Genomic DNA, 25082 nt, shown 5'->3' on the forward strand with positions numbered 1-25082 from the left:
CTCTCAGCATGCATGACTTTGGCTTTTCAGGCATGCTGGGAGTTGTAGTTTTATGGAACAATAAATCCATAAAACTGCCCCTCCCCCAGTAGATAACTAGTACTCCCACTAATCCCTCCATCTTTGCCCCCCCCCTCCTTCATTGATTATCAGCACTAGTGATCATCAGATTCACCCCCAGTCTTTTCAGTGTATAACATAATTTAATACATACACCTAACATTTAGTAATCTACCTAAGGAGACATAGGACATATTGTACTTCAATCCTCCTGTGTCCCTCGCCGATCTCTAGATGTTATGCTCTGATCTCTCCACTGACAGCAGGAGAGTGTATGTATCCGGCCGGCACTAGGACCCAGCGGCACTCCAGCAGTCTGCAGACTCGCACTCCTTGCTTCTGTAACTGCACGAGCTGACAGGGAAGACGAGGCTGATTCCACTGCGGCCGGGCTGTTAATCACGCCCATGTAGGCGTGTTTAGGATGGGAGGGGCGTGATTTCAGCTCTGGCCACGGTGACTAAATAGGAATGCAGCACCGCCCAATGGACTACTTACAGAAATTAACATACAGCGCGGGACATTTTATAAGTTGATTTTCGGAGCTTTTCATTCATTGCCATGCACTACAGAAACATGGTAGGAACAATGGTTACATGCTCTAGGATGTGTTTTTAATAGTTACAGGGGGTAAAAAGTGATGATTGGTTCCCTTTAAGGGTGGAATTTCGAAAAATCCTTTCTTACTCCTTGTCTACGTCTTAAAAACACCTGTGCAAAAATTCAGGTTTCTAGGTCCAAGGGTTTAGGCTGGGTGTTGATGAGTCAGTGAGTCAGGTCTTCTCCTTTTATATATAAGATGATGCAGGAAGAAGGCGTGCTGCAGCCCTGTATTACTCTTGAACTTTCAATCAATCATGTTTAATAAATTTAGAAACCGCCATTAGAAACAGGTATCCCTCTATCAGCTGTCTGCCCATGTTTGCAGCTCTGAGAATGATTTCGAGCTGACAGATTCCCTTTTGAAAGAAACATACCGTACAGCAGCTATTTACTGTAGACACATTTGCTAAAACAGAAACGCAGAAAGTTGATTTAACTGTAAACAAAAGAAACATAAGATGTATTAATGTGGCCTTGTTTATTTTCTAGGTGTAATTTATTACACTTTTCCACAGTGAGCAGGGCCTTCTTTTGAAATAAATGATGCATTTTATCATGGTATCTATGTAACATACTTGTAGCTAATTACGTTAAGCAGTGTTTTTTGTGTTTACTAACTCTGTATATTCTTCTTTAGAAACTTGTGGATTTTTGTATCAAAGTTTACTGAATTTGATGCCCGTAAACTGCACAAACTGTACAAACATGCTATCAAGAAACGTCAGGAATCTCAGGTAATCTTTCACAGTTCAATCTCCAGTCACAGCCATGTTTTATGACAAGCAAATAATGTCAATTTACTAATATTTTTCTCTCCCAGCAGCACAATGACCAGAACGTCAGCAGCATGAATACAATCATTCGACATCCAGGTAACACTTAGTTGTCACAATCCATTATCTTAGCCGCCATATTGTTTATACTAGTATTTAACCTTGTGCGGATGCAGGGCGTACCCATACGCCCCCGTTTCAGAGTCCTTAAGGACTGAGGGCATATGGGTACGCCTGTGAAAAATTCGGTCCCGCCGCTAGCCGGTCATTCAGCAGGCATCCCTGCACATCGCAGGAAAATCCGACACAGTTAGCTAAAGCCCACCCACCGCTGATCAGTCTCATAGTACTGATCAGCATTTTTTTGTGGTGAAGGGGCTTTTTCAGGGATTAAAGCGTGTTTTATTTAATTTTTTACATCTATAAGCGGTCCGTGCCACCATTGCAGGCCTGTGTTGTGTGGATGGACCGTACCTGTGTGTGCGGCCTGCCCCACCGCTGTCACCTTTTTATTGGGTTCAGGCGGGTGCTTTTTTTTTTTTTTCCGGGTTTTAATTGTATTTTCTCTATCGGCTCCATTGGGGGACACAGACCGTGGGTGTATGCTGCTGTCTCTAGGAGGTGTGACACTATGGTAAAAAAAAAAAAAAAAAGTCGGCTTCTCCCAGCAGGATAATACACGCCTTCCGGCTCTGAGCTAAACAGTTTAAGCTTAGTGTCTGAAGGAGGTGGACATGGTCTGGAATTCTCCAGACCAGGTCTTCTGATTTTTTTGTTTTCCTAGTATAGGGACGTGTTAGTTTTTTATTCCTTTTTCTTTTCTGTTTCTCCGGTTCCCTGTTTCCCCATTGCGAGTAAGGGGGCACAGACATTGCGTATATGCGCTGTTCACCCCCCCACGCCAACGGTCAGCGCCTGGGTTGGTACCTCATGGGTCCGGGTCCCCCTATTTCCCTGCTCGCCTCGCTCACACATAGCAGCCAGGCGTGATGCAGGTAACTAAAGCTGACTGAAGACTTCACTGAAGACTCAATTAGGTAAGTTCTTCTGACTGAGGTAAGTACTTCCCCCCCCCCCCCCCCTTTTCTCCATAGGTACGGACTTGCAACCTCTGGAGACCCCCTGTTTTTGGCCCACCTTTCAGGTTATGGGGCTGGCTTATACAGGGGCTGCACTTTTATTCTGGGGGAGCAGTGGCACCTGAGGGGGCATGTATATATGGGGCACTTCACTGTATGTGTGTCTGTGTGTGTTTAGTGCGACTATGTCCACAGTGCCTTATATGCGGCTGTCAGCCGTGGCGCTGATACGGGCCGGGCGCTCTCAGCGCTGGCTTGCTTTCACTTAGCCAGCAGCGCCTTATACGTGGCTGACAGCCGCGACGCTGGTACGGGCCAGACGCTTTCAGCGCCAGCTTACTTTCACTTTCTCCGGCAGTCACTGCCGGTGTATAGGCCGCCCGCTCTATTCCCCCAAGCGCATATGTGGCTGACATGTGCGCTCGGGACAAGGAGCGGGCGCCATTACAGTTCTTTTCGGCAGTCTATAGCTCCGCCCACAGGGCTGGGAGCTCTCAGAGGCGCGAAGCAGCCTCCAATCAGTGCCGTGGGCGCGATTTTCAGTAAGAAGGGGTCAGTTAGTTCGTGCCTTGCTTCAGGCACGCCCCTCTCTTCCTATTGGCTGGCCTGTTCCTTCACTCTAGCTGCACGGAGCCGAGTTCTCCTCACTGCAGCTGACAGGGGACACAGGCTAGGGTGAAAAAGTTCCTGTCTTTTTTCACATTTTTCACAAGAAGTAACCAATCATAGTTTATTTATATATTATTTTAATAAATTGTTTATATTATTATTATTGAAGCACGATCCAGATAATCATTTATATAATTACCTATAATCATACTCACTCACTTAGAAGGTCCGGGGAATTTTTTATCTTTGGTTTTCCTTTTTGAGCAATTAAGGTTTAGTTGCATGCCCTAGTTTGACCTTGGTGTGTATCAATAATTGTGAGCTGCACATACACCTATTTTTTCTTTTTCACATTATGTCCGTACCACAGCTGTTCCTCCATCTAAACAGAAACCTGGAACTTCAGTGACTTATTTTGTCTGTAAGCACTGCTCTGCTGAGCCCACTTGCCCTGCCTGCTCCACTTCTCCCCCAGACCCCCTGGTACCCCCTGATGCCCTTTCGGTCCCGGTGGGTTCAGCCGCTCCACTAGCCTGGGTTTCTTCCCTGACCCAGTATATGGCTAACTTGACCCAAGTCTCCCGTTCGGTGGCTGAGGCTTCCCGGGAAGTGGTGTCCGCCTTGAAGGGTCTTCCCTGCGCAGGGCCTCTGAGAGGCCCTGCTCCTCGTCTCCACATACTTGACACTCTCACAAGCGTACTAGGGGGGCCTCGTCTGACTCTTCCATTGAGTCTTCAGATAGACGTGAGCGTTCCCCTCGTGGGTCCCGCCCCCCCCGTCATCTGGGCACAAACGTCGCTCCTCCAGAGGACGTTCTCAGAGTCGCCGCTCCTGCCACGCCAGAGCCGCGTACCCGGTCAGTCGCCCCCTCCAGGACTGCCTCTACTCATTTACATTCCCCTGGTGAACTGGTGGACGAGGCTTCCGAGCCGGCATCTGACTCAGAGGACCGCTCGGACTCAATTGCAACGGTGAACTCATTGGTGACAGCCATAAAAGACACCTTTCCCATAGAGGACCCAGTATCTTCGGATGTCAATCCAGGAGTATCCTTTCATCGTGCTAAGCCAGCACCTCAAAGGTTCAGCTCTCACGCTGACTTTGACGACATTCCGGAATCTGCATGGAAACATCCAGACAAGAGGTTCCCGGGAATCAAGACTATTCAAGAACGTTATCCATTTGACAAGGACTTTGTCACTAAGGTGGTTTCCGCTCCCTCAGTGGATCCACCAATCTCCCGGATCTCTAAGGCGACTACACTGCCTCTGGCAGATGCCGCTGCCTTCAAGGATCCCACGGACAAGAAGGTAGAATCCTTAGCGAAGTTTGCTTCTGAAGCAGCTGGCTCTTCTCTTCTTCCCATCTTCGCCTCGACATGGGTGTCCAAGGCCCTTTCGGAGTGGTGCCAAAAGCTCCATCAGGATATCTTAGCGGGATCCCCCCCAGAGGATCTATCTGCTCTGGCTCTCCAATGCTCTAAAGCTGGGGACTTTCTGTGCGCAGCTTTCATGCAGTCAGCCCGTTGTTCTGCCTTTGCTGTGGGTCACCTAGCGGCTCTCCGCCGCTCTATGTGGCTTAAAGCTTGGAATGCGGATGCCGCTTCCAAAAGGTCTCTCACTGAGCTTCCCTTTACGGGTGGCCGTCTTTTTGGCAAACGCCTTGATGAGATTATCTCTGAGGCAACGGGAGGTAAGAGTTCCTTGTTACCTCAAAATAAGGCTCGTCCTACTTCCCAAAGAAAGTCCTTTTCCTTTCGGACCTCTGGCTCCAGCAAAGGGTCCGGGCAGGCGCCCTCGCGGGACCAGAAGGCTCCCTCGTTCCGGGCACGCCCATCTTGGAAGTCGGACTCCAACCGGTCCGGACGTTTTGCACCCAAATCAGGCAACCGCAAAGCCACTTCTGCATGAACTGAGGCCCCCACCCGCGGTTTCTTCTCGGGTGGGAGGTCGTCTCTTGCTTTTTCGAGACACCTGGACCTCACATATTCAGGACTCTTGGGTCAGGGACGTGGTGTCCAATGGTTACCGAATCGAATTTGCCTGCCTTCAGAGGGATCACTTTTTTCGATCCCGGGCCCCCCGGGTCTCCTCCTCTGGCGAAGCAGTTTCGAGCGGCTCTCCAGTCTCTGCTTCTCCAGGGGGTCATCGTTCCTATTCCTCCAGGGGAACGGTTTCGGGGGTTCTATTCAAATCTTTTTCTGGTCCCCAAGAAGGACGGTTCTGTGCGACCAATCCTAGACCTCAAGCGTCTCAACCGTCACCTTCTTATCCGCCACTTCCGAATGGAATCTCTCCGTTCGATGGTGGCGTCCCTGGAACAAGAGCAGTTCCTTTCATCGGTGGACATCAAGGATGCCTACCTCCATGTGCCGATATTTCCAGGCCATCATCGGTACCTCCGCTTTGCGGTTCCGGAGGGGTGCTTTCAAATCGTAGCCCTCCCCTTTGGTCTGTCCACGGCTCCTCGGGTCTTAACAAAGATCCTACACCAGTGATGGGCCTGTTACGGTCGAGGGGAATCTCGGTGATACCCTACCTGGACGACCTTCACTTCAAGGCTCCAACCAGAGCCCAGACTCCGGAGAATCCACACTCTGGATCGCTTCGGGTGGATGGTCAACTGGGAAAAGTCCATCCTCCATCCTACACAGCCCCTAACCTTCCTGGGACTTCGATTCGACACAGTCTCTGCCCGAATTTGTCTCCCGCCGGACAAACGTCTGGCGCTTCGGTCGGGGGTCCGCTCTCTTCGGACCCAGGTCTCAGTCCCCATCCGCACTTGTATGGAAGTCCTGGGTCGGATGGTGGCAACTATGGAGGCCGTACCCTTTGCCCAGTTTCATTACCGCCCCCTTCAACTGGTGATTCTCTCTCATGGAACAGGTCTCCTCTGTCCCTCGATTGTCAGATTGTTCTCCCTCGCAGGGTCCGTCAGTTTCTGCTCTAGTGGCTCCGCTCCCCCCTTCTTCTCCAAGGGCGGTCATTTCTTCCCCTTTACTGGCAGTTTGTTACAACGGATGCCAGCCTGTCGGGCTGGGGCGGCATGTTCAGGGACTCTGGTCTCCCCGAGAGACCCTTCTTCCGATAAACATATTGGAATTACGGGCGATTCTTCTTTGTCTTCTTCATTGGGAGTCCCATCCTGTCCGCATCCAGTCAGACAACGCCACGGCCGTGGCGTACATAAATTGTCAGGGCGGCACTCGCAGCTCGGCAGCCATGGCCGAGGTGACCAAGATTCTCACCTGGGCGTAAAGCAAGGTTCCGGCCATTTCGGCGATTCACATTCCGGGAGTGCTCAACTGGGAAGCGGACTTCCTCAGTCGGTCCTCGCCCGACCCCGGCGAATGGTCTCTACATCCAGAGGTCTTCGCGCAACTCTGCAACCTCTGGGGCATTCCGGACGTGGACCTCTTCGTGTCCCGACACAATCGGAAAATCCTTCCTTTTGTGTCCAAGTCCCGGGAACCTCAGGCTCTGGCTGTGGACGCCCTAGTGATTCCTTGGACAGGGTTTGCCCTACCCTATCTGTTCCCTCCCCTTCCACTCCTTCCCAGGGTACTGAGGAAACTCAAGAGCAGAGGATGTCCCCGCCATTCTGGTAGCTCCAGATTGGCCCCGAAGGTCATGGTACGCCGACGTAGTCAGGCTCCTGGGCGACGCTCCACTGTGCCTTCCGCTCCGTCCGGAACTGCTCTCTCAGGGTCCTCTTTGCCACCCCAATTTACAGTCGCTACATTTGATGGCGTGGCGGTTGAGACCGCGGTTTTGAGGGCCCGCGGGTTCTCTTCCCAAGTCATTCACACCATGCTCAGGGCTCGTAAGCCCTCCTCCGCAAGAATTTACCACCGTACTTGGCGGTCTTATTTTCGTTGGTGTGAAGCTCAGGACTTTTCCCGGGAACCTTCTTGGTTCCCCGTCTTCTCTCCTTTTTACAGTCGGGGTTGGAACTAGGGTTGTCTCTCAGTTCACTTAAAGGTCAGGTTTTGGCCCTTGCTGCTCTTTTCCAGCGGCCCCTGGCTTCTAATTCCGGCCAGATCCTTCCTTTTTGCCTAAGGTGGTTTCGGCTTTTCATCTCAATGAGGACATTGTCCTCCCGTCTTTTTGTCCTGCTCCTTCTCATCCTAAGGGGCGCTTACTACACAAGCTGGATGTAGTTCGGGCTGTTCGGTCTTATCTCTCCATCACTTCTTCGTTTCGTCAGTGTGATTCCTTTTTCGTCCTTACGGAAGGTCGTCGCAAGGGACAACCTGCTTCCAAGGCCACCATTTCTAGGTGGATTCGGTCCGCCATTTCGGAAGCCTATCGCTGTAAGGGGAAGGTTCCTCCTTTCAGGGTTGTGGCTCATTCTACCCGTTCTGTTATGGCATCCTGGGCTCTCCAGAATAGAGCCTCGGCCTCGCAGATTTGCAAGGCGGCTACCTGGTCGTCTTTGCACACTTTCTCAAAGTTTTACAGAGTTCATACTTTCGCATCGGCTGATGCTAGTCTGGGTCGTAAAGTGTTGCAGGCGGCAATGGATCGGCCGTCTGCCTGACTGCTTATCTGCCCACCCAAGGGACGGCTTTGGTACATCCCACGGTCTGTGTCCCCCAATGGAGCCGATAGAGAAAAGGAGATTTTTGTTTACTTACCGTAAAATCTCTTTCTCGGAGGATCCATTGGGGGACACAGCTCCCGCCCTTTTTGGAATTTCCTTTGGTTCTCTGTCTGAGGGTGTGTTCAGTTATGTTTTTTCTTCTGGTTCTCGGACAGTTTGGGGTTTTTCTTTGACCTGTTGGTCTCTTCCTATTGCTCTGGAACTTAAACTGATTAGCTCAGGGTCTGAAGGCGGGTATATCCTGCTGGGAGGAGCCGACTTTTTTTTTTTATTACCATAGTGTCACACCTCCTAGAGACAGCAGCATACACCCACGGTCTGTTTCCCCCAATGGATCCTCCGAGAAAGAGATTTTACGGTAAGTAAACAAAACAGTTTTATTTATTTATTTTTTTAGTATATTTTTATATTTTTTTCTTAGGGCGGGTTAGTTAGGTTAGGGCGGGTTAGGGTAGGAAGTCTCGCAGCACACACAAATAAAGTCTTCCCCCACATATATACACTTCACCGCCCATTAGAGTAGGGAAATGGCCTGCAGGGCGTTTTCACCGGAGGAGGCATATGCCTTACTTGCCTCTGACTCTGAAAGCTCCACAGAGGATGAGGAAGACCCCACCTTCCTTATTTCCTCGTCCTCCTCATCATCTAGTTCTGATGATGAGCCACCAAGGTGGCAGAGACGCCGCCATGTGGGACCGCAAACCTCCTCTGCTCCTGACCCTGTGCCCCATGCTAGTAAGAGTTCCCCTGACGCTCATACTAGGCAAGCCCCTTAGCCAAGTTTAATGGGGGTCCCGTACCGGCGAACTTGTCTGGACTCAGCCATCGGACCACGAGCCTGTGATTCCTGAGTTTGTTGGCGACTCGGGAATCAAGATTGACATAGTCCATTTCAGTGAACCCGACAATCTGTTTTTTTTTTGTTTTTTTTCCAGTGATGACTTTGTCTGATGGTTGACCAGAAGATCCTGTGCGCCCAACAGTTCGTTGCCGCACACCCGGGCTCATTTTTAGCTAGACCCAATGAGTGGTACCCAGTCAATGCAGCCGAAATGAGGAGATTTTGCGGCCTCGTGCAGCATATGGGTCTAGTTAAACAAAAAAAAAAGTGTCAGGCAATACTAGAGTGGGGACGTCCTTTACCAGACCCCGCTCTACAATATGGCAATGGCACTTCCCCAGTTCAAGGCAATTCGGAAATGTTTGCATTATGCTGATAATGCGGCATGTCCTCCCCCCAAGTGATCCCGCGTATGACTGCCTATATAAAATCAGAACGATCATCAATAACTTCGGGGCACATTGGGAGGCCTATGTCCCTGGAAGGGAGGTTTCTATTGATAAGTCTCTCATTCTAACAGAAAAACAGACCAATAGAAAGAAGGAGAAAGAAATAGTCAGTGTGTGGTACAAAAAATAGAAAGGACCACTGTAACACTCCAAAACTAAATATACACAGAAAAAGCAAAAAAAATGCCCAAAAGAGTCACTTGCCAAGATATAAAATAAATACATTTTATTGATATGCACTAAGATACACACATGTGGAAGAAAACGATACATCACAACAAGCGGCAAATCCGGATACCCTGCAGCAGGATTGGGAGTAATGGGGTATTGCACATAAATCAGTAATTAGGCAATATAAGTGACTACAGACACCAATCTACAAAGAAGCCGCATAATCATATAAGTTGTAGAAGGTGCAAAGTGCAAACAGGGTAAGGTGCTGTATATGGATGTAAATAACTATACACCTACAATAAAATGCATGATACAAGTAAAGAAATACCCACAACGGATACAAGGATCACACAACAGCTGCAGGGACAGGGATGCCGCCACTCCAACGCGTGTTTCGGCACGCTCACCTTCGTCCGGCAGTGATTAGTCTCTCATCAGCTTTAAGGGGAGACTCTGCTTCTGGCAATACATCCCAACCAAGTGAACGCCGTATGGCGTGAAGATGTATAAACTTTGCAAGAGTACCTCAGAGTATGCTTGCAAGTTTATAATGTATGAGGGACGAGATTCACGTATTAAACCCCCAGAATGTCCCGTCCCATCCCCCGTCCCCCCCCCCGTCCCCCCCCACACACTCTGGGTGTTATCGGGAAAATAGTTTGGGGCCTTTTGCACCCATTATTAGATAAAGGTTACCACCTTTACGGAGATAACTTTTATACTAGTATGCCTCTCTTTGCATCACTCGCTTCCAGATCCATGGTCGCTTGTGGGACAGTCCGAAAGAATCAGAGGCCTTCTGCCCCATCTCCTACATGCTCCTATCCCCCGGGGTGAGTCCCGGGCCTTTACCCATGAAAACCTGTTGCTGGTCAGGTATAAGGACAAGAGGGATGTCCTTATGCTCACCACAATTCATGGGAACGGCAGCACCCCGTCCCTGTGCGAGGTATCCATTCCCGGAAAATAAATTTAGGAAACACCCGTGCGTTCAAAATGTCCTCTTTAGCCCTATACCCATTCCTCAGGGTGGGTACTTTCTGTTATGGTGTCACATGTGGGTGTTTCATTTTTGCATTTTCCTCTGAATGTATGAATGCAGCTACTGATATGCCATAGGCCACAAATGCAAACAGACCTCTATGACTTCTGAGCCTTGTCATGCGCCCGCCAAACAAGTTATCCCATATGTGGATGTGTTTCCACAGTCTGGAATAAAAGCCCTCCAAAATTTGTAACCCAATTCTACCTCTTGTGAATATGTTAAAAATTGGGTAACCCCAGCATTTTAGTGTAAAAAAAAGTCACATTTTTCAATTTACGGCCCACTGTTCAAAAAACCTGTGAGGTGTAAGTACTCACTGTACTCCTTGTTACCTTCCTTGAGGGGTGTAGTTTCAAAATTGTGGTCACTTTCCGTTTTTTTTTTATTTTTTTTTAGATTTTATGTCAGAACCTCAACCATTGCAGTACAAAGCACCACTTTAGGCCTCAAATCTCATCTGTGCTGTCTCATGACTAAGCCCTGTTTTGCACCTACATAGTGCTTTACTTCTGGAGAAATTTGGTAACAAATTTTGTGGAGCTTTTTTTTTCTTTTTTTTTTTTTTCTCTTCCTACTTGTGAAACAAAAAAAAAAATGTGGTTAATACCAGCAATTAAAGAAGATATCCCATGCAGCAAAGAAAAAAAAAATACCTAGCCATTCCATAGTATATTCACCTACCACCTCTCTGACATGTTTGTGATTTTTTTCCCGGCCCCCATTCACCAGCTATTCAGCTCATAAATTGCAGTTACTTCCTGGTTATGGTGGCTATGCCTGTGATCTCAAAGACTACATTTCCCTGCATGCACTGCTCACATTTCCTGCTCTCAGCTGCCTGAGCAGAGAACTTGTTACCTCCCCTAACTTATGTTAGCCACTCCCACATAACACTGAGCTCCAATCATAGCCCTATACAGCAGGGTGGCCACAAGGAAACAAAATGTAATCTCAGTGCTCAGAGAGAGGGACCCTGGAGTTGAAGCTGCAGTTTTACACTGTAAAATCACTCCCTCCCCCTCCTCCTCTCAATGAAACAGCTTTACAGTGGCACAATCACCTCCCACCTTCTCTGCCCTGCACTCCTCTCTCTCCAGTGCTCAGTGTGACAATTCTACTCTCCCTCCCCTCCATTCTCAGTGTGACAGCCCTACGCTGGCAGCTCCCTCCCCTCCCCCCTCTCCTCCGTTATCTGTGTAAAAACATTAGCAAGGAGAGGGGAGAGAACTATGATCTGAATCAGCCGACATATAGGCAGTGCTGCTCAGCCAATCACTGCAGAACAGAGGGAGGACAGTGTGAATATTCATCAGATGGGAGGGGCTAAGGCCGAGCTCAGGCAGCTCTCTGCAGCACAGGGGTTTTCTGGGTAATTGTCACGTCACGGCCCCTGGATGCTGCTGATAACAGCCTGAATAGGGGGTCGAAAGTCATGAAAACCTGGAACAGCTGAATTTCCTGTCAGACAGAAGAATGCAGATAAAGCTTGTTTCTAAGCAGCATTGGTAATGGAAGTGATTTACAAACCTATATAACTTTATCTTCTGCACTAAAAGCTGAACAATTGTTTACTGTGAGACTTGTCCTTTAAGTATTAGAAATCACATTTTTCACTTTTACGGCCCACTGTTCAAAAAAACCTCTGAGGTGTAAGTACTGACTGTAACCCTTTTTACTTTCCTGGAGGGGTGTAGTTCCCGAAATGGGGTCTCATGTGGGGGGTTTCTACTGTTCTGGCTCCATGGGAGGTTTGTAAATGCACATGGCCCCCGACTTCAATTTGAGCAAAATTCTCTCTCAAAAAGACCAATTTTGCTCTTTCTGCTCTGAGACCTGTAGTGCGCCAGCAGAGCACTTAACATCCACATATGGAGCATTTTCTTAATCAGGAGAAATTGGGCTTCAAATTTTGGGGTCCATTTTCTCCTGTTACCCCTTGTGAAAAAGAAAAATTTTGGGTAACACCATTTTAGTGTTAAAAATCTTATTTTCCAATTTCACGTCCAACCTCAACGCAAAGTCGTTAAACACCTATGAGCTGTTAAGGATTAATATACCCCTTGTTACGTTCCTTGAAGGTTATTTTGCTTATCTGGCACCATGGGGGCTTCCTAAATGCAACATGGCCCTCAAAAAATGATGACTGCAAAAAAAACATTTAAAAATCCCACAGTTGCTGTGTTCCTCTGGAGCCATGTTGTGAGTCCGCAGAGCACTTTATGTCAACATATGAGGTATTTTCATACTCGAGAGAAATTGGGCTACAAATTTTGGGTCTTTTTCTCCTTATACCACTTTTAAAAATTGGGTTTCAAGAACATGTTAGTGTACAAAATGCAGATTTAGATTTTTCTCCACCACTTTGCTGCTGTTCTTGTGAAACACCTAAATGGTCAACAAACTTTCTGAATGTCCTTTTGAATACTTTTGAGGGGTGTAGTTTCTACAATGGGGTCATTTATGGGGTATTTCTCACAGAAAGGCCCCTCATATCCACTTCAAACTTTACTGGTCCCTAAAAAGTTCAGATTTTGAAATTTTTGTGAACACTCTGTCTTCAAAAAGTAAAAACTTGTCAACTTTCTGATGCCAACATAAAGTAGACATATTGTATTTGTGAATCAATATAAAATGTATTTGGAATATCCATTTTCCTTACAAGCAGTGAGTTTCAAAGTTAGAAAAATGCAACATTTTCAAAATTTTCATGAAAGGATGCAAGGAAAGGCGAACATTTACCACTAGAGTAGAATAGAGTAGAATATGTCTCGAAAAACAATCTCTGAATCAGAATAAACGGTAAAAGCATCCCAGAGTTATTAATGTATAAATTGACAGTGGTCAGAATTGCTCAGTCCTTAAGGTGAAAAAGGGATCAGTCCTTAAAGTGGTAAGGACGCAGGGCGTACCACGCGGTGACCCTGCATCATATCGGGTCGGTCCCAGCGGATAATGAAAGCCGGGACCTGTGGCTAATAGTGTGTATCACTGATCGTGGTGATGTGGTGCGCTATTAACCATTTTGGGATAGGGATCAAAGTTGATCAGTGTTAAGTTAAAAAAAAATATGCTTCTCTGCTTCTCAGTCGGGGTGATAGGGACCACCGCGGTGAAACCCGATTGGCTGAATGGACACGAGGAGGGTCCCTACCTTCCTCCTCGTTGTCCAATCGCCGAATGACTGCTCCGTGCTTGAGATCCAGGCAGGAGCAGTCAAGCGGCCATAATTCTGATCAGTGCTATGCTATGGCATAGCAATGATCAGTGTAAGAGATCAGTGTGTGCAAAAAGAAGTTATTAAAGATCATTTAACCCCTCCCATAATAAAAGTTTGAATCACCCCCTTTTCCCATAAAAAAAAAACTGTGTAAACATAAAAATTAACATACATGGTATCGCCGTGTGCGTAAATGTCCGAACTATAAAAATACATAGTTAATTAAACCACGCGGTCAATGGTGTACGTGCAAAAAAAATTCAAAATACCGTATTTTTGGTCAAAAGCGATCAAAAAGTCCAATCAAAACACAAAATGGTACCGATAAAAACTTCAGATCACAGCTTAAAAAATGAGCCCTCATACAGCCCTGTACGCAGAAAAATAAGAAAGTTATAGGGGTCAGAAGAGGACATTTTTAAACGTATACATTTTCCTGCATGTAGTCATGATTTTTTTCAGAAGTACGACAAAATCAAACCTATATAAGTAGTATCTTTTTAATCGTATGGACCTACAGAAAAAGATAAGGTGTCATTTTTACCGAAAAAATGTACTGCGTAGAAACGGAAGCCTCCAAAATTTACAAAATTGTGTTGTTGTTTTTTTCTGCAATTTTGTCGCACAATGATTTTTTTTTTTTTTGTTTCGCCATAGATTTTGGGGTCAAATTACTGTCGTTACAAAGTAGAATTGCTGCCCCAAAAAAATAAGCCATCATATGGGTCCGTAGCTGCAAAATTTAAAGGGTTATGATGTTTAAAAGGTGAGGAGGAAAAAACGAAAGTGCAAAAATGGAAAAACCCTGAGTCCTTAAGGGGTTAAGGACGCCCTGGTCCTGTTTACCGGGTTTAAACTGTTCTCACCAGCTATGGGCAGCGAGAACCCACGGCTAATGCCGGGCACAGTGATCGGGCTGATGCCCAGCATTAACCCTTTAGATGCCGCGATCATAGTTGATCGCAGCTTCTATATCGAAAGTGAAAGAATCCCGGCAGCTCAGCAGAGCTGATCTGGACTATCGTGGTAAAATCGCGATGTCCAGTTCAGCTTACCAGAAGATGGGAGGGTGCCTCTCCATTGTCCAATTGGTGATCTACTGCTCCATTTTTAAAATAAAATAATGTAATTAATTAAAATATTCATATGTGGTATCACCGCGTGCGTAAATGTCCGAACTATTAAAATATAAGGTTTTCTTAACCACATTGTCGATGGCGTACACGTAAAAAAATGCCAAAGTCCAAAATTGTGAATTTTTGGTCACTTCATATTCCATTATTAATAAAAAGTGATCAAAAAGTCCAATCAAAACAAAAATGGTACCAATAAAAACTACAGACGATGGCGCAAAATGAGCCCTCCTACAGCCCCGTACGCAGAAAAATAAAGTTATAGGGGTTAGAAGATGCCAATTTTAAACATACTAATTTTGGTGCATGTAGTTTATAATTTTTTTAAAGTATTGAAATAAAATAAAACCTACATAAATTGGGTATCCTTGTAACCGTATGGACCTACAGAATAAAGATATGGTATCATTTTTACCGAAAAGTGCACTGCGTAGAAATGGGAACCCCCAAAATTATAAAATGGCAAATTTTTTATTTCACCCTACAAATTATTTTTTTGGTTTCGCCGCAGGTTATATTATAAAATAAGTGATGTAATTTTAAAGTACAATTGGTGATGCAAAAAACAGGCCCTTATATGGGTCTGTAGGTGCAAAATTTAGTTATGATTTTTAGAAGGGGGAAAAAACGAAAATCCTTAGAGTCCTTAAGTTTAAAATAAGGGGTTAAATGATATTTTCACCACTGTATTGTATAATCCTATATGCGTCTATCATGTAAACTCACCTAGTGAGGGGATTCTGGTACTGAAGAGGTGACTATACCCAAAACATCTCATGCTTTTTTTTTTCCCCCCTAGATGTCGAAAGGTTAAAAGAAAACACAAACCATGATGATAGCAGCAGAGATAGTTATTCGTCTGACCGTCATCTTTCACAATTTCATGATCACCATCACAAGGACAGACACCATAGTGATTCTTATAAGAAGAGTGACTCCAGAAAAAGGCCTTATTCCAACTTCAGCAATGGTAAAGACCATCGAGACTGGGATCATCATTACAAGCAGGACAGGTCAGTTCACATTATATCGTTCTGTTACCAATTAAAGGTGTTCTCCAAAAATTATAATTTACCACTTATTCACAGGCCCAGTAACCTGCTGAGGCCCCTACAATCACAAGAATAGAGGCCATTTGTATCTTCCAGAATTAGTGGAAGGTCAGGATGCGCCTCTCCAGTGGAGAGCAGAGGGCCTATACAGGAGATCGCTGGAAGCCCCAGCGCTCAGACCCCCATGGATAGGGGATAAGTTATTTTCCATGAGATATCTCTTTTAAGCTGTCGTCAGTAGTCTCAGAGCGAATCGTTGGCGCAGCAGCCAGCATGCACACTATTTTATAGGTGATACGTTATAATCTTGGGAAAATCCCTTTTAAAAAGGTGCGCTCTAGGAAACATATGGTGATAAGCTTTCAATTGCATTTTATTATTTATTTATTTATATTTTTAAAGTATCATTACAATAGTGGGCTCTGTTAGCACAGTTGCCTTGCAGCTCAGTTGCTGAAAGCGCTGTGGCGTAGCTGTTTTGTTCCAAAAACAGCACCACACACCAGCTGGTATTCGCGCTCCACTGCATGGGTACTGCAATACCAAACACATTCTCTGGCCAAGTGTGGTATGGTTCTTGTAAGAAAGTAGCCATGTTTTTTTTTAATTCTGGCCCATCCATTTAATGGTCTTTCATATATCATCTCCCTCAGTTTTTATGTACTGCTGTTTTCTTTTTTTTTTTTTTTTTTTTCCTATACAGTACAGAAAATAGACTATTTAAATCACAGTGAAACATTAGCACGATAGAATAAAAACCATCTAACCTCTGCCACACAAGCAGGGAGAATCTAACCTTCTTCCAGCTATCCTAGAGTGTCCTTCCAACCACTACCTTTTCTTATATATATATATATATATATATATATATATATATATATATATATATATATATATATATATATATATATATATATATATAATATATATATATATATAATATATATATATAATATATATATATATATATATAATATATATATATATATATATAATATATATATATATATATATATATATATGAGTAATTTATATCTTTTAATCTTATCTACTAAATTCACCCTTGTCAACAGTGTCAGGAACCTGGTCAGCAAACTGATCGTAAAAGAATCACTCTGCCAAAAAGAAGGTACTTAGCAATATTTCTCCTATGATGATGAGGTTCCCCCAACATGTCCCCTAAGATAACCACGTTAAATATGAACAGTATTTCATATTGCAGACAATTAAAAAAAAAAAACCTTCTAAAGTCATCCCAGAATGTTCGAACATTCATACATGACCAGATCATGAGTATAAAATCTTCTAATGTCCTATAGAGTGTCAGGCTCATAGTAAACAGTATATTTCAACCAACAAGTGATCCTTAACAGACAAGTGTACGATTCTCATAGATGGGCACTATGATGGGACTTTCTCGGTCAGCTCCATTAGGGGATAGTGACCGTGGGTATATCTTGCTGACACTAGGCATACAAAAAGAAAGTCTGCCCCTCCTGGCAGGATATTCCTCACATACTAACCCTGAACTAATCAATTCTCCAGACCTGGTCTTCTTTTTTTATTTTCTAGCTTGGGACAGTATTAGCTTTTTTCTCCCTTGGGCTTAAAGACCAAAATGCCCGCTGGTTCGACTGAGTCCACCTGTTCTTCCTGTTCTAACTTGCGCACTATTTGTCCTGTGCCCCCTCTCAGGATGCTCCCCTGGAATGCGTGGTTTCCGCTCCACCTCCAGAATGGGCTTCTTCCTTTTCCCAGTTGATTTCCGAACTGGCTAGGGTCTCCAGAACTGTGGTTTCTGCCTTGGAGCAGTCTTCCCTGCACACTCTCTCCAGGGAATCTCGCTAAGTATCTCCTGACTCCCACTTCCAGCACTCTCACAAGCTCCCTTAAGTGCTTTCATCTGGCTCTTCTCCGGAGTCTCATTCTTGGGAGGGGCCCTCTTCCCGTAGGTCACGCTCATCTTCTCAAACTCGCCAGCAGCGCCCCCGTTCTAGAGGTGCTCCCCCGGTGTCCATCCCAGGTCTCCGACCCACCGTTCCAGGTCCACTACAACTCGGTCTAAGGGTACCTCTGCATGCTCATGTTCTCTAGGGGAAGTAGCGGAAGAAATGTCTGATTCCACCTCGAATCAAGAGGATAATTCTGCCATATCTGATATGGTGGACAGCCTGGTGTCAGCCATTAGGGACACCTTTAATCTACAGGACCCAGGAACTTCGGATCCTGATCAGGAAGTCTCCTTTCGACGCTCACGTCGTTCCCCTAAGGCTTTCGGAATTTGACACCTTGCTGGACGCCACTTGGAAGCATCCAGACAAGCGATTCCAGAGGAACAAGATTCAAGCCAAGTTTCCGTTTTCTCAGGATCTGGTTTCCAAGTGGACAACACGGCCTGCCGTGGATCGTCCAGTTTCTCGTCTATCGAAATCTACTACTCTCCCTCTAGTGGATGCAGCGTCCTTTAAAGGGGTACTCTACTGGTGCCAGAAAGTTAAACAGATTTGTAAATGACTAATAGTAAAAAAGAAACTGAAGTGGCACCGATACCTTAAGCCTCCTAAGACCACGAGATAGAGACGGCGTCCCGCTAGTCTGGAAATCCACCCTGGTAGCGGAGGTGCTAGGACAATAAAGACCGTAGTCACCAAATAGTAGTAAATAAAGAACAAAGGTGCCCTGCACTCACCGCTTCAGTCCAGGATTACCTGGACTGAAGCGGTGAGTGCAGGGCACCTTTGTTCTTTATTTACTAAGATTTGTAAATGACTTCTATTTAAAAATCTTAACCCTTCCAGTACTTATCAGCTGCTGTATGTTCCAGAGGAAGTTCTTTTCTTTTTGAATTTCCTTTCTGTCTGACCACAGTGCTCTCTGCTGACACCTCTGTCCATTTTAGGAGCTGTCCAGAGTAGGAGCAAATCTCCATAGCAAAACTATCATGCTCTGGACAGTTCCTAGAATTGACAGAGGTGTCAGCAGAGAGCACTGTGGTCAGACAGAAAGGAAATTCAAAAAGAAAAGAACTTCCTCTGTAGTATACAGCAGCTGATACGTACTGGAAGGATTAAGATTTTTAAATACAAGTAATTTACAAATCTGTTTAACTCTCTGGCACTCTCTGATTTAAAAAAAAGTTTTCTAGGGGAGAACACCTTTTAAGGATCAGGCGGAAAGGAAGATCGAGAACCTAGCTAAGTTTGCCTTTGAAGTGGCATGTTTGTCCTTGCTTCCCACTTTTGTTTCCGCTTGGGTGTCCAAGGCCGTTTCTGTTTGGGCTTCTCAGCTTCGCCAAGGCCTCTTGTCAGGTGCCCCTCCAGAGGACTTAGCGGACCTCGCACGTCAACTCCCCTGTTGACGTGCGAGGTCCGCTAAGTCCTCTGGCTACCTCTGTTCAGCAGCACACTAGTCCGCCCGCTGTATGTCTTTTTGCTTCTGGTAACTTGGTGGCGATTTGTCGCTGCATGGGGCCAGAAGCGTGGGATGCGATACCGCTTCAAAGAAGTCTCTCACGGAGTTGCCCTTCTCCAGTACTCTTTTATTTGGGAAGTGCCTGGGCATATCAGAAGCAACTGGGGGTAAAAGCTCTCTACTGCCGCAGAACAAAACTCGCCACTCTGATACTCACCGGAAGTAGTCTTCCTTTTGGCCCTTTACCTCAGGTCGACCTTCAAAACAGGCGACCTCGCAGTCGCGCAAGGCTCCCTCCTTTAAGGCGTGCCCTTCCTGGAAGTCAGCCAACCGTTCTGGTTGTTTCCCGGCCAAGCCCGTTAACTATAAGCCTCCCTCCTCCTGAAGGGATGCCCCCACCAGTGTCCTCTTCCCGGAAAAGAGAAAGATGACCTCCCACCAGGGATGTGTGGCTAGCGCAGGTTCAGGACTCCTGGGATGTCGTATCCGATGGTTACCGGATACGGGATCGCTTCTTCGATCTCGCCCTCCTAGTTCCCCTTCTTTGCTTTTCAAGCCGCTTTGCGTACCCTCCTTGCTCGGGGAGTGATTGTCCCCATTCCTCCCAGGGAGCGTTTTTTCGGGGTTCTACTCCAATGTTTCTCTGCATGTCTGTCTGTCTCTGCATTTGGCGGTGTGACGGTTGAAACCACAGTTCTTAGAGCTCAGGGTTTTTTCTACCAGGGTGATTCGCACCATGTTTCAGGCTCCTTCTTCTGCTAGGATTTATCATCATACTTGGCAGGCCTATTTCCAATGGTGCGAGGCTCAGTCCGTTTCTCCGGTTATCTTTTCCTTTCCGCGCCTTCTTGCACTTTCCTGCAGGGCGTGGCCCATGCAGCGCCACCATACAAGTCTCCCACACCTTCCTTGGGATCTCAACCTGGTGCTTGGCGCTTTGAGGGAAGCTCAGTTTGAACCTCTCCGGGACGCTTCTCTTCACATCCTTTCATGGAAGGTCGCCTTCCTCATTGCGATTACCTCTATTAGGAGGGTTTCCGAGCTGGCAGCCCTTTCTTATCACTCTTCGTTCTTAGTCCTTCATCAGCACATGGTTGTTTTTCTGCTGCCAACCTCCTTCTCGTGAACGAGGAGGTCGTTCTTCCTTCCTTTTTGTCTGGCTCCATCCAACTCTAAGGAGCGTGCCCTGCATTGTCTGAATGTTGTTCGAGCTGTTTGTTTGTTTTTTATGCTTAACGCAAAGTCTCTTTCTCGGAAGATCCATTGGGGGACACAGCACCCATCCATTTGTTTTGGTTGCTATGGTTCGGTTTTCTATTCCTTTTTGTCTGGTTCCTTTGGACACCTGCTGGCTTCTTTCTTTGTTGGTCCTCTCCTACTGCTTTGGTACTAAACTGATTAGCTCAGGCTTAGTAGGCGAGGTATATCCTGCCAGGAGGGGGCGACTTTTTTTTTTTTTGTATGCCTAGTGTCAACCTCCTAGTGGCAGCAAGATATGTCCACTGTCTGTGTCCCCCCAATGGATCCTCTGAGAAAGAGATTTTAAGGTAAGCATAAAAAAACTTTCACTATGAAGATCCATTCATCAGCATCAGTAATACAAAGATCTTTCTCCTGTTTATATTTACTGTTAAAATGAATGTCTGTCTTTAGTACTGTGCTTAATTCCTATATTTTCAGTGCAAAATTACGAATTAGTAAGTTTAGTGTGTTTTCTTTTCTGTTTGTTTTTAGGTACCACAGTGAAAGCAAACATCGAAAATTAGATGACCACAGAAGCAGAGATCATAGGTCAAACATCGAAGGCAATGTAAAGGACAGGTCTCTTTCAGATCACAGATCCCATTCTGACCACCGTTCACATTCAGATCACCGATCCAGTGACTACAGCCATCACAAATCTTCCAGGGATTACCGGTACCATTCAGACTGGCAGATGGACCATAGAGCTTCTAGTAGTGGGCCAAGATCTCCATTGGACCAGAGATCTCCTTATGATTCAAGATCACCTCTAGGTCGTAGATCACCTTTTGAATGTTCTTCGGATCATAAAAGTACTCCTGAACATTTATGGAGTGGCCGCAAAACATAACACAGGGACATCAGTCCTGGACATTAGCCATATTCCGTGAAATTATCACAGTGATTGCCTTACATGACTTGAAAGAAATGGACTGGATCTGCCCAGAGCAGATATTACTACTTTCCTGAATGCAAGGTCTAGTATCACACCAGATCAGAGAATATTTTTGTATTTAAGGTATATGCTGCACTGTGCTGCAAATGTGGCATTTTTTTTTAAATGAACTTAAAGATGTTTACTATTTCAGAGACCTCAGCACTGCCCATTTTGACTGAATTTTATTAAAGAAAAATATAAAAAAAAACATCTTTGAACTATGACTTTACCACCTTGTTGACCTATGATCATGATGGCAAGTACTTGGAGAGGCTTTTATTGTCTGGGAAATGCTCTCAAGGACTTAGTTCACTTTCCAAAGCTATTTGTTTACATTGTACACTGCAACCACCTTGCCGCTTCTCATCATATGCTTGAATATTTAAAACCTGTACCTAAAAGTGTAAAATAGCCAGTTTTTTTTTTCTTTTTTTCGTGATCAATTGTAATATTTTTTTTTATACAAAAACTGCTGTAAATTATTGTAAATTAATTAAATGGATGTTCCTTCCTTCCTCAGGCTTTCTTTGACTGTTCCTTTCCCCATCAACTCAGGCCTTCTCATAAAGTATGGATATATGTATATTCATTACATATTTTATTTTAATTTTTTAAGTAGTTATGATGGAATAAATGTTCAGAATGTACAAAAAAAAGGGGGAAAGGGAACACTAATTCCATTTGTATGTCATGTAGTAGTCCAGTTTTCATTACACTTTATAGGTTCGTTTTGTTTTTACTTTTAAGCAAATCTCAGTATTGTGGTGATATCTATGGGTAAAAATAATTCCTGAAGACATTTTATGCAGCCTGAAATTGTTTTAAGGCATTGTTTTAAAACCAGGCAACTTGTCAGACAAGCAGCTCTATTGTCCAAACCAGCCAAAATTTTATTGTTAATCCATTTGTTTTCCCTTTTTAAAAAAAAAAATGGGCAATAATGTCAAATGTGCTATGCAGCCAGTATGATTTCCAGTAAACTGATTGACTTTATATACTGTTTAAATGCACACTGATTGTATATAGATTTCTTCTATATATGGAAATTAAAGTGTAAGAACTTCTGAGTTGTCTGCTTCCTCCAGCTTATTTTAGTGGCATTGCTTCTGTATTCATTCCCCTGGTTTCTCTGTGTTGCACAAAATTTTAAGGGGTTATTCGGGATAAAAAAAAAGCAGCTTTCTTCCAAAAAACAACGCCACACTTGTTTTTAGGTTGTGTGTAGTATTACAACTTGGCTCCATTCACCTCAATGGAACTGAGCTGCAATACTGCACAAATACTGAAGATGAGAGGTGATGTTTCTGGAAGAAAGCAGCAATGATTTTCTGATCCTGGATATCCCTTTAATTTCCTTCCATTTCCTTCCATCACTAACCTATGCTTCCCTAACCTCAGCAACTTTTCTTGTCACAATTTGGAGAACTTGGAGCTGTACAAGTGTCTGGATTTCAGTGAGACAGACCAAGATGAATGACACTTTGCCAGATTTATGAACATTAAAAGACCAGTCATGGCTTTTACCTAGTAGAAATCTCCCAAGATACGGCTATATTCAAGTTGAAGCTGATATGTTGCATGTAAGTTCCTGGCGGCATCGGGCCAAGAGGGGGATAAATCGAACGATTATATGGCAGCTGCATTCCCAAGATTACGTACAAGTCAGGGAATTCTAGTGTGTTCAGTAGCATTACAAAACATGCATAGCCTTAAATTGAATTTGTCCACTAACTAAAAGGAATAGAAAACAAAATCATACCTTTTCATCTAGACAGATGGCCTCCATGTCATTCATGATTGATGTACAGGATTTGTCTTCTGGCACAGAGCCCTGTACCTCAATCATGCAGGGTGGAAGGGAGGAGGTGGGTTTCTGTGGCTCAGTCCCGCCTCTTTGGCCCTCTAGCAAGTTAAAAAGCCACTTTGTAACTCTGCAAACGGCCATGTGTCAAGATAAAGGTGTTCGATTTGTTTTCACTCCCCAATAGCAACCTGCCTGTGTCTGCAGCTCTAACTAGTATGGAGCTAACATATTCCGTAATGTACCATGACGTACATCTACGCGTAACCGGGAGCAGCAGAGCAGTGCTCGCGTCATGCGTGGCAGGTCTCGGCTGCTATCAGCAGCCAGTGACCCGCCGATAATGGTGGACATCCGCAATGGCGCAGATATCCGCCATTAACCCCTCAGATGCCGTGATTGGGGATCCGATCATCCAGCATGGCAGTCGGAGGTTCCCTTACCTGTCTCCTGGGGACTTCTGCTCTGTTCTGAGATCGAGCAGATGATAACCGATAACACTGATCAGTGCTGTGCTCTATGCAAAGCACTGAACAGTATTCGCAATCAAATCATTGTTATAAATAGTCCCCTATGGGGACTATTAACCTCCCTAGCGGTACGATTCCGTCTGGAAATTTGTACCAAAAGCGGTACAATTTTTTGCATTGAAATTCCACATCTCCCCCCCGTCACATTCCCCCTCCCTTGTCACATTTCCCCCCCCATATCACATTCCCCCCCTGTCACATTCTCCCCCCTTGTTACACTCTCCCCCCCCCCCCGTCACATTCATCCCCCCTGTCACATTCCCCCCTTGTTACACTCTCCCCCCCGTCACATTCATCCCCCCTGTCACATTCCCCCCTTGTTACACTCTCCCCCCCCGTCACATTCATCCCCCCTGTCACATTCCCCCCTTGTTACATTCTCCCCCCCCCTTGTTACCTTCTCCCCCCTCCATGTTACATTCCACTCCCCCCCTGTCACATCCCCCCTTTGTCACATTCCTCCCCCCTGTCACATCCCCCCCCTTGTCACATTCTCCCCTCTGTCACATTCCCCCCTATGTCACATTCCCCCCTATGTCACATTCCCCCCCCCCTTGTTACATTCCCCCCTCTGTCACATTCCCCCCTATGTCACATTCCCCCCCCCTTGTTACATTCCCCCCTCTGTCACATTCCCCCCTATGTCACATTCCCCCCCCCCCCTCTTGTTACATTCTCCCCTGTGTCACATTCCCCCCTCTGTCACCTTCTTGTCCTGCAGTAGAATACACTAGGTTTGCCGGCAGATTTCAAACCTAGTGTATTTGCTGCAGAACAAGCCCTTTCCCCTTCAGCCAATCACAGGCTTTACACCACTGCGGCCTGTGATTGGCTGAAAAGTGAAAGGTCCTGTAAGATGAATAGAGCAGTGAACAGAGCGCACGGAGTGGAACGACATCTTCAGGGACCGGGACTAGGTGAGCAAAAGGTTTTTTTATTTTCTTCCTTCTTACTTTTACACTTAGTTCAGGGTTTTCTACCAGGGGGCCTCCAGCTGTTGTGAAACTACTGCTCCCAGCATGCCCGGACAGCCTTTGGCTGTCCAGGCATGCTGAGAGTTGTAGTTTTGCAACATCTGGAGGCCCCCTGGTTGAGAAACACTGACTTTTAGTATATGTCTTTACCTGCTCTGGCCGGCCCCCGCAACGGGAGCCGACCCGAGCAGATAATCACATATTTTCCCGGGGGCTGCATCACTACATCGCAAAAAGCAAAAATCGCGATTTGATTGCTTTTGCGATATACTGTGCAGCCCGCACAGCAACTCTGCAATTCTACCCCGAGCGTGACTCGGGGTTACCGCTTCTAGCAGCGAAAATTAACCCCGAGTCACACTCGGGAATACCGCTAGGCTGGTTAAAGTGTAAAAAAAAAAAAAAAAAAATTAATAAAATAAAAAAAAAGTTACAAGAATGTGAAAAATCCCCTCCCCCAATAAAAAAGTAAAACGTCCGGTTTTCCCATTTTACCCCCAAAAAAGCGTAAAAAATACATATTTGGTATCACCACGTGCGTAAAAGTATT

At 45.5% G+C, this 25082-nt stretch overlaps 1 protein-coding gene across 6 annotated transcripts in view; it reads left to right on the forward strand.

Moving 5' to 3' along the window:
- CHD1 (chromodomain helicase DNA binding protein 1) overlaps positions 1-22294 on the forward strand; it is a 135412-nt gene extending 113118 nt beyond the window's left edge. For 5 of the 6 annotated variants that reach the window (XM_056537549.1, XM_056537544.1, XM_056537545.1 and 2 more), the window contains 4 exons: positions 1301-1397; positions 1484-1535; positions 15385-15598; positions 20783-22294. In XM_056537549.1, coding sequence (XP_056393524.1) covers positions 1301-1397; positions 1484-1535; positions 15385-15598; positions 20783-21140 — 721 coding nt within the window. In that variant the 3' untranslated portion in view covers positions 21141-22294. The remainder of the gene's footprint in view (positions 1-1300; positions 1398-1483; positions 1536-15384; positions 15599-20782) is intronic. The other variant, XM_056537548.1, reaches the window with a different exon arrangement.
- The last annotated feature ends 2788 nt before the right edge of the window (positions 22295-25082 follow it).

The sequence above is a fragment of the Hyla sarda genome, chromosome 1 (genome assembly GCF_029499605.1).
Source record: "Hyla sarda isolate aHylSar1 chromosome 1, aHylSar1.hap1, whole genome shotgun sequence".
NCBI classification, from domain to species: Eukaryota; Metazoa; Chordata; class Amphibia; order Anura; family Hylidae; genus Hyla; species Hyla sarda.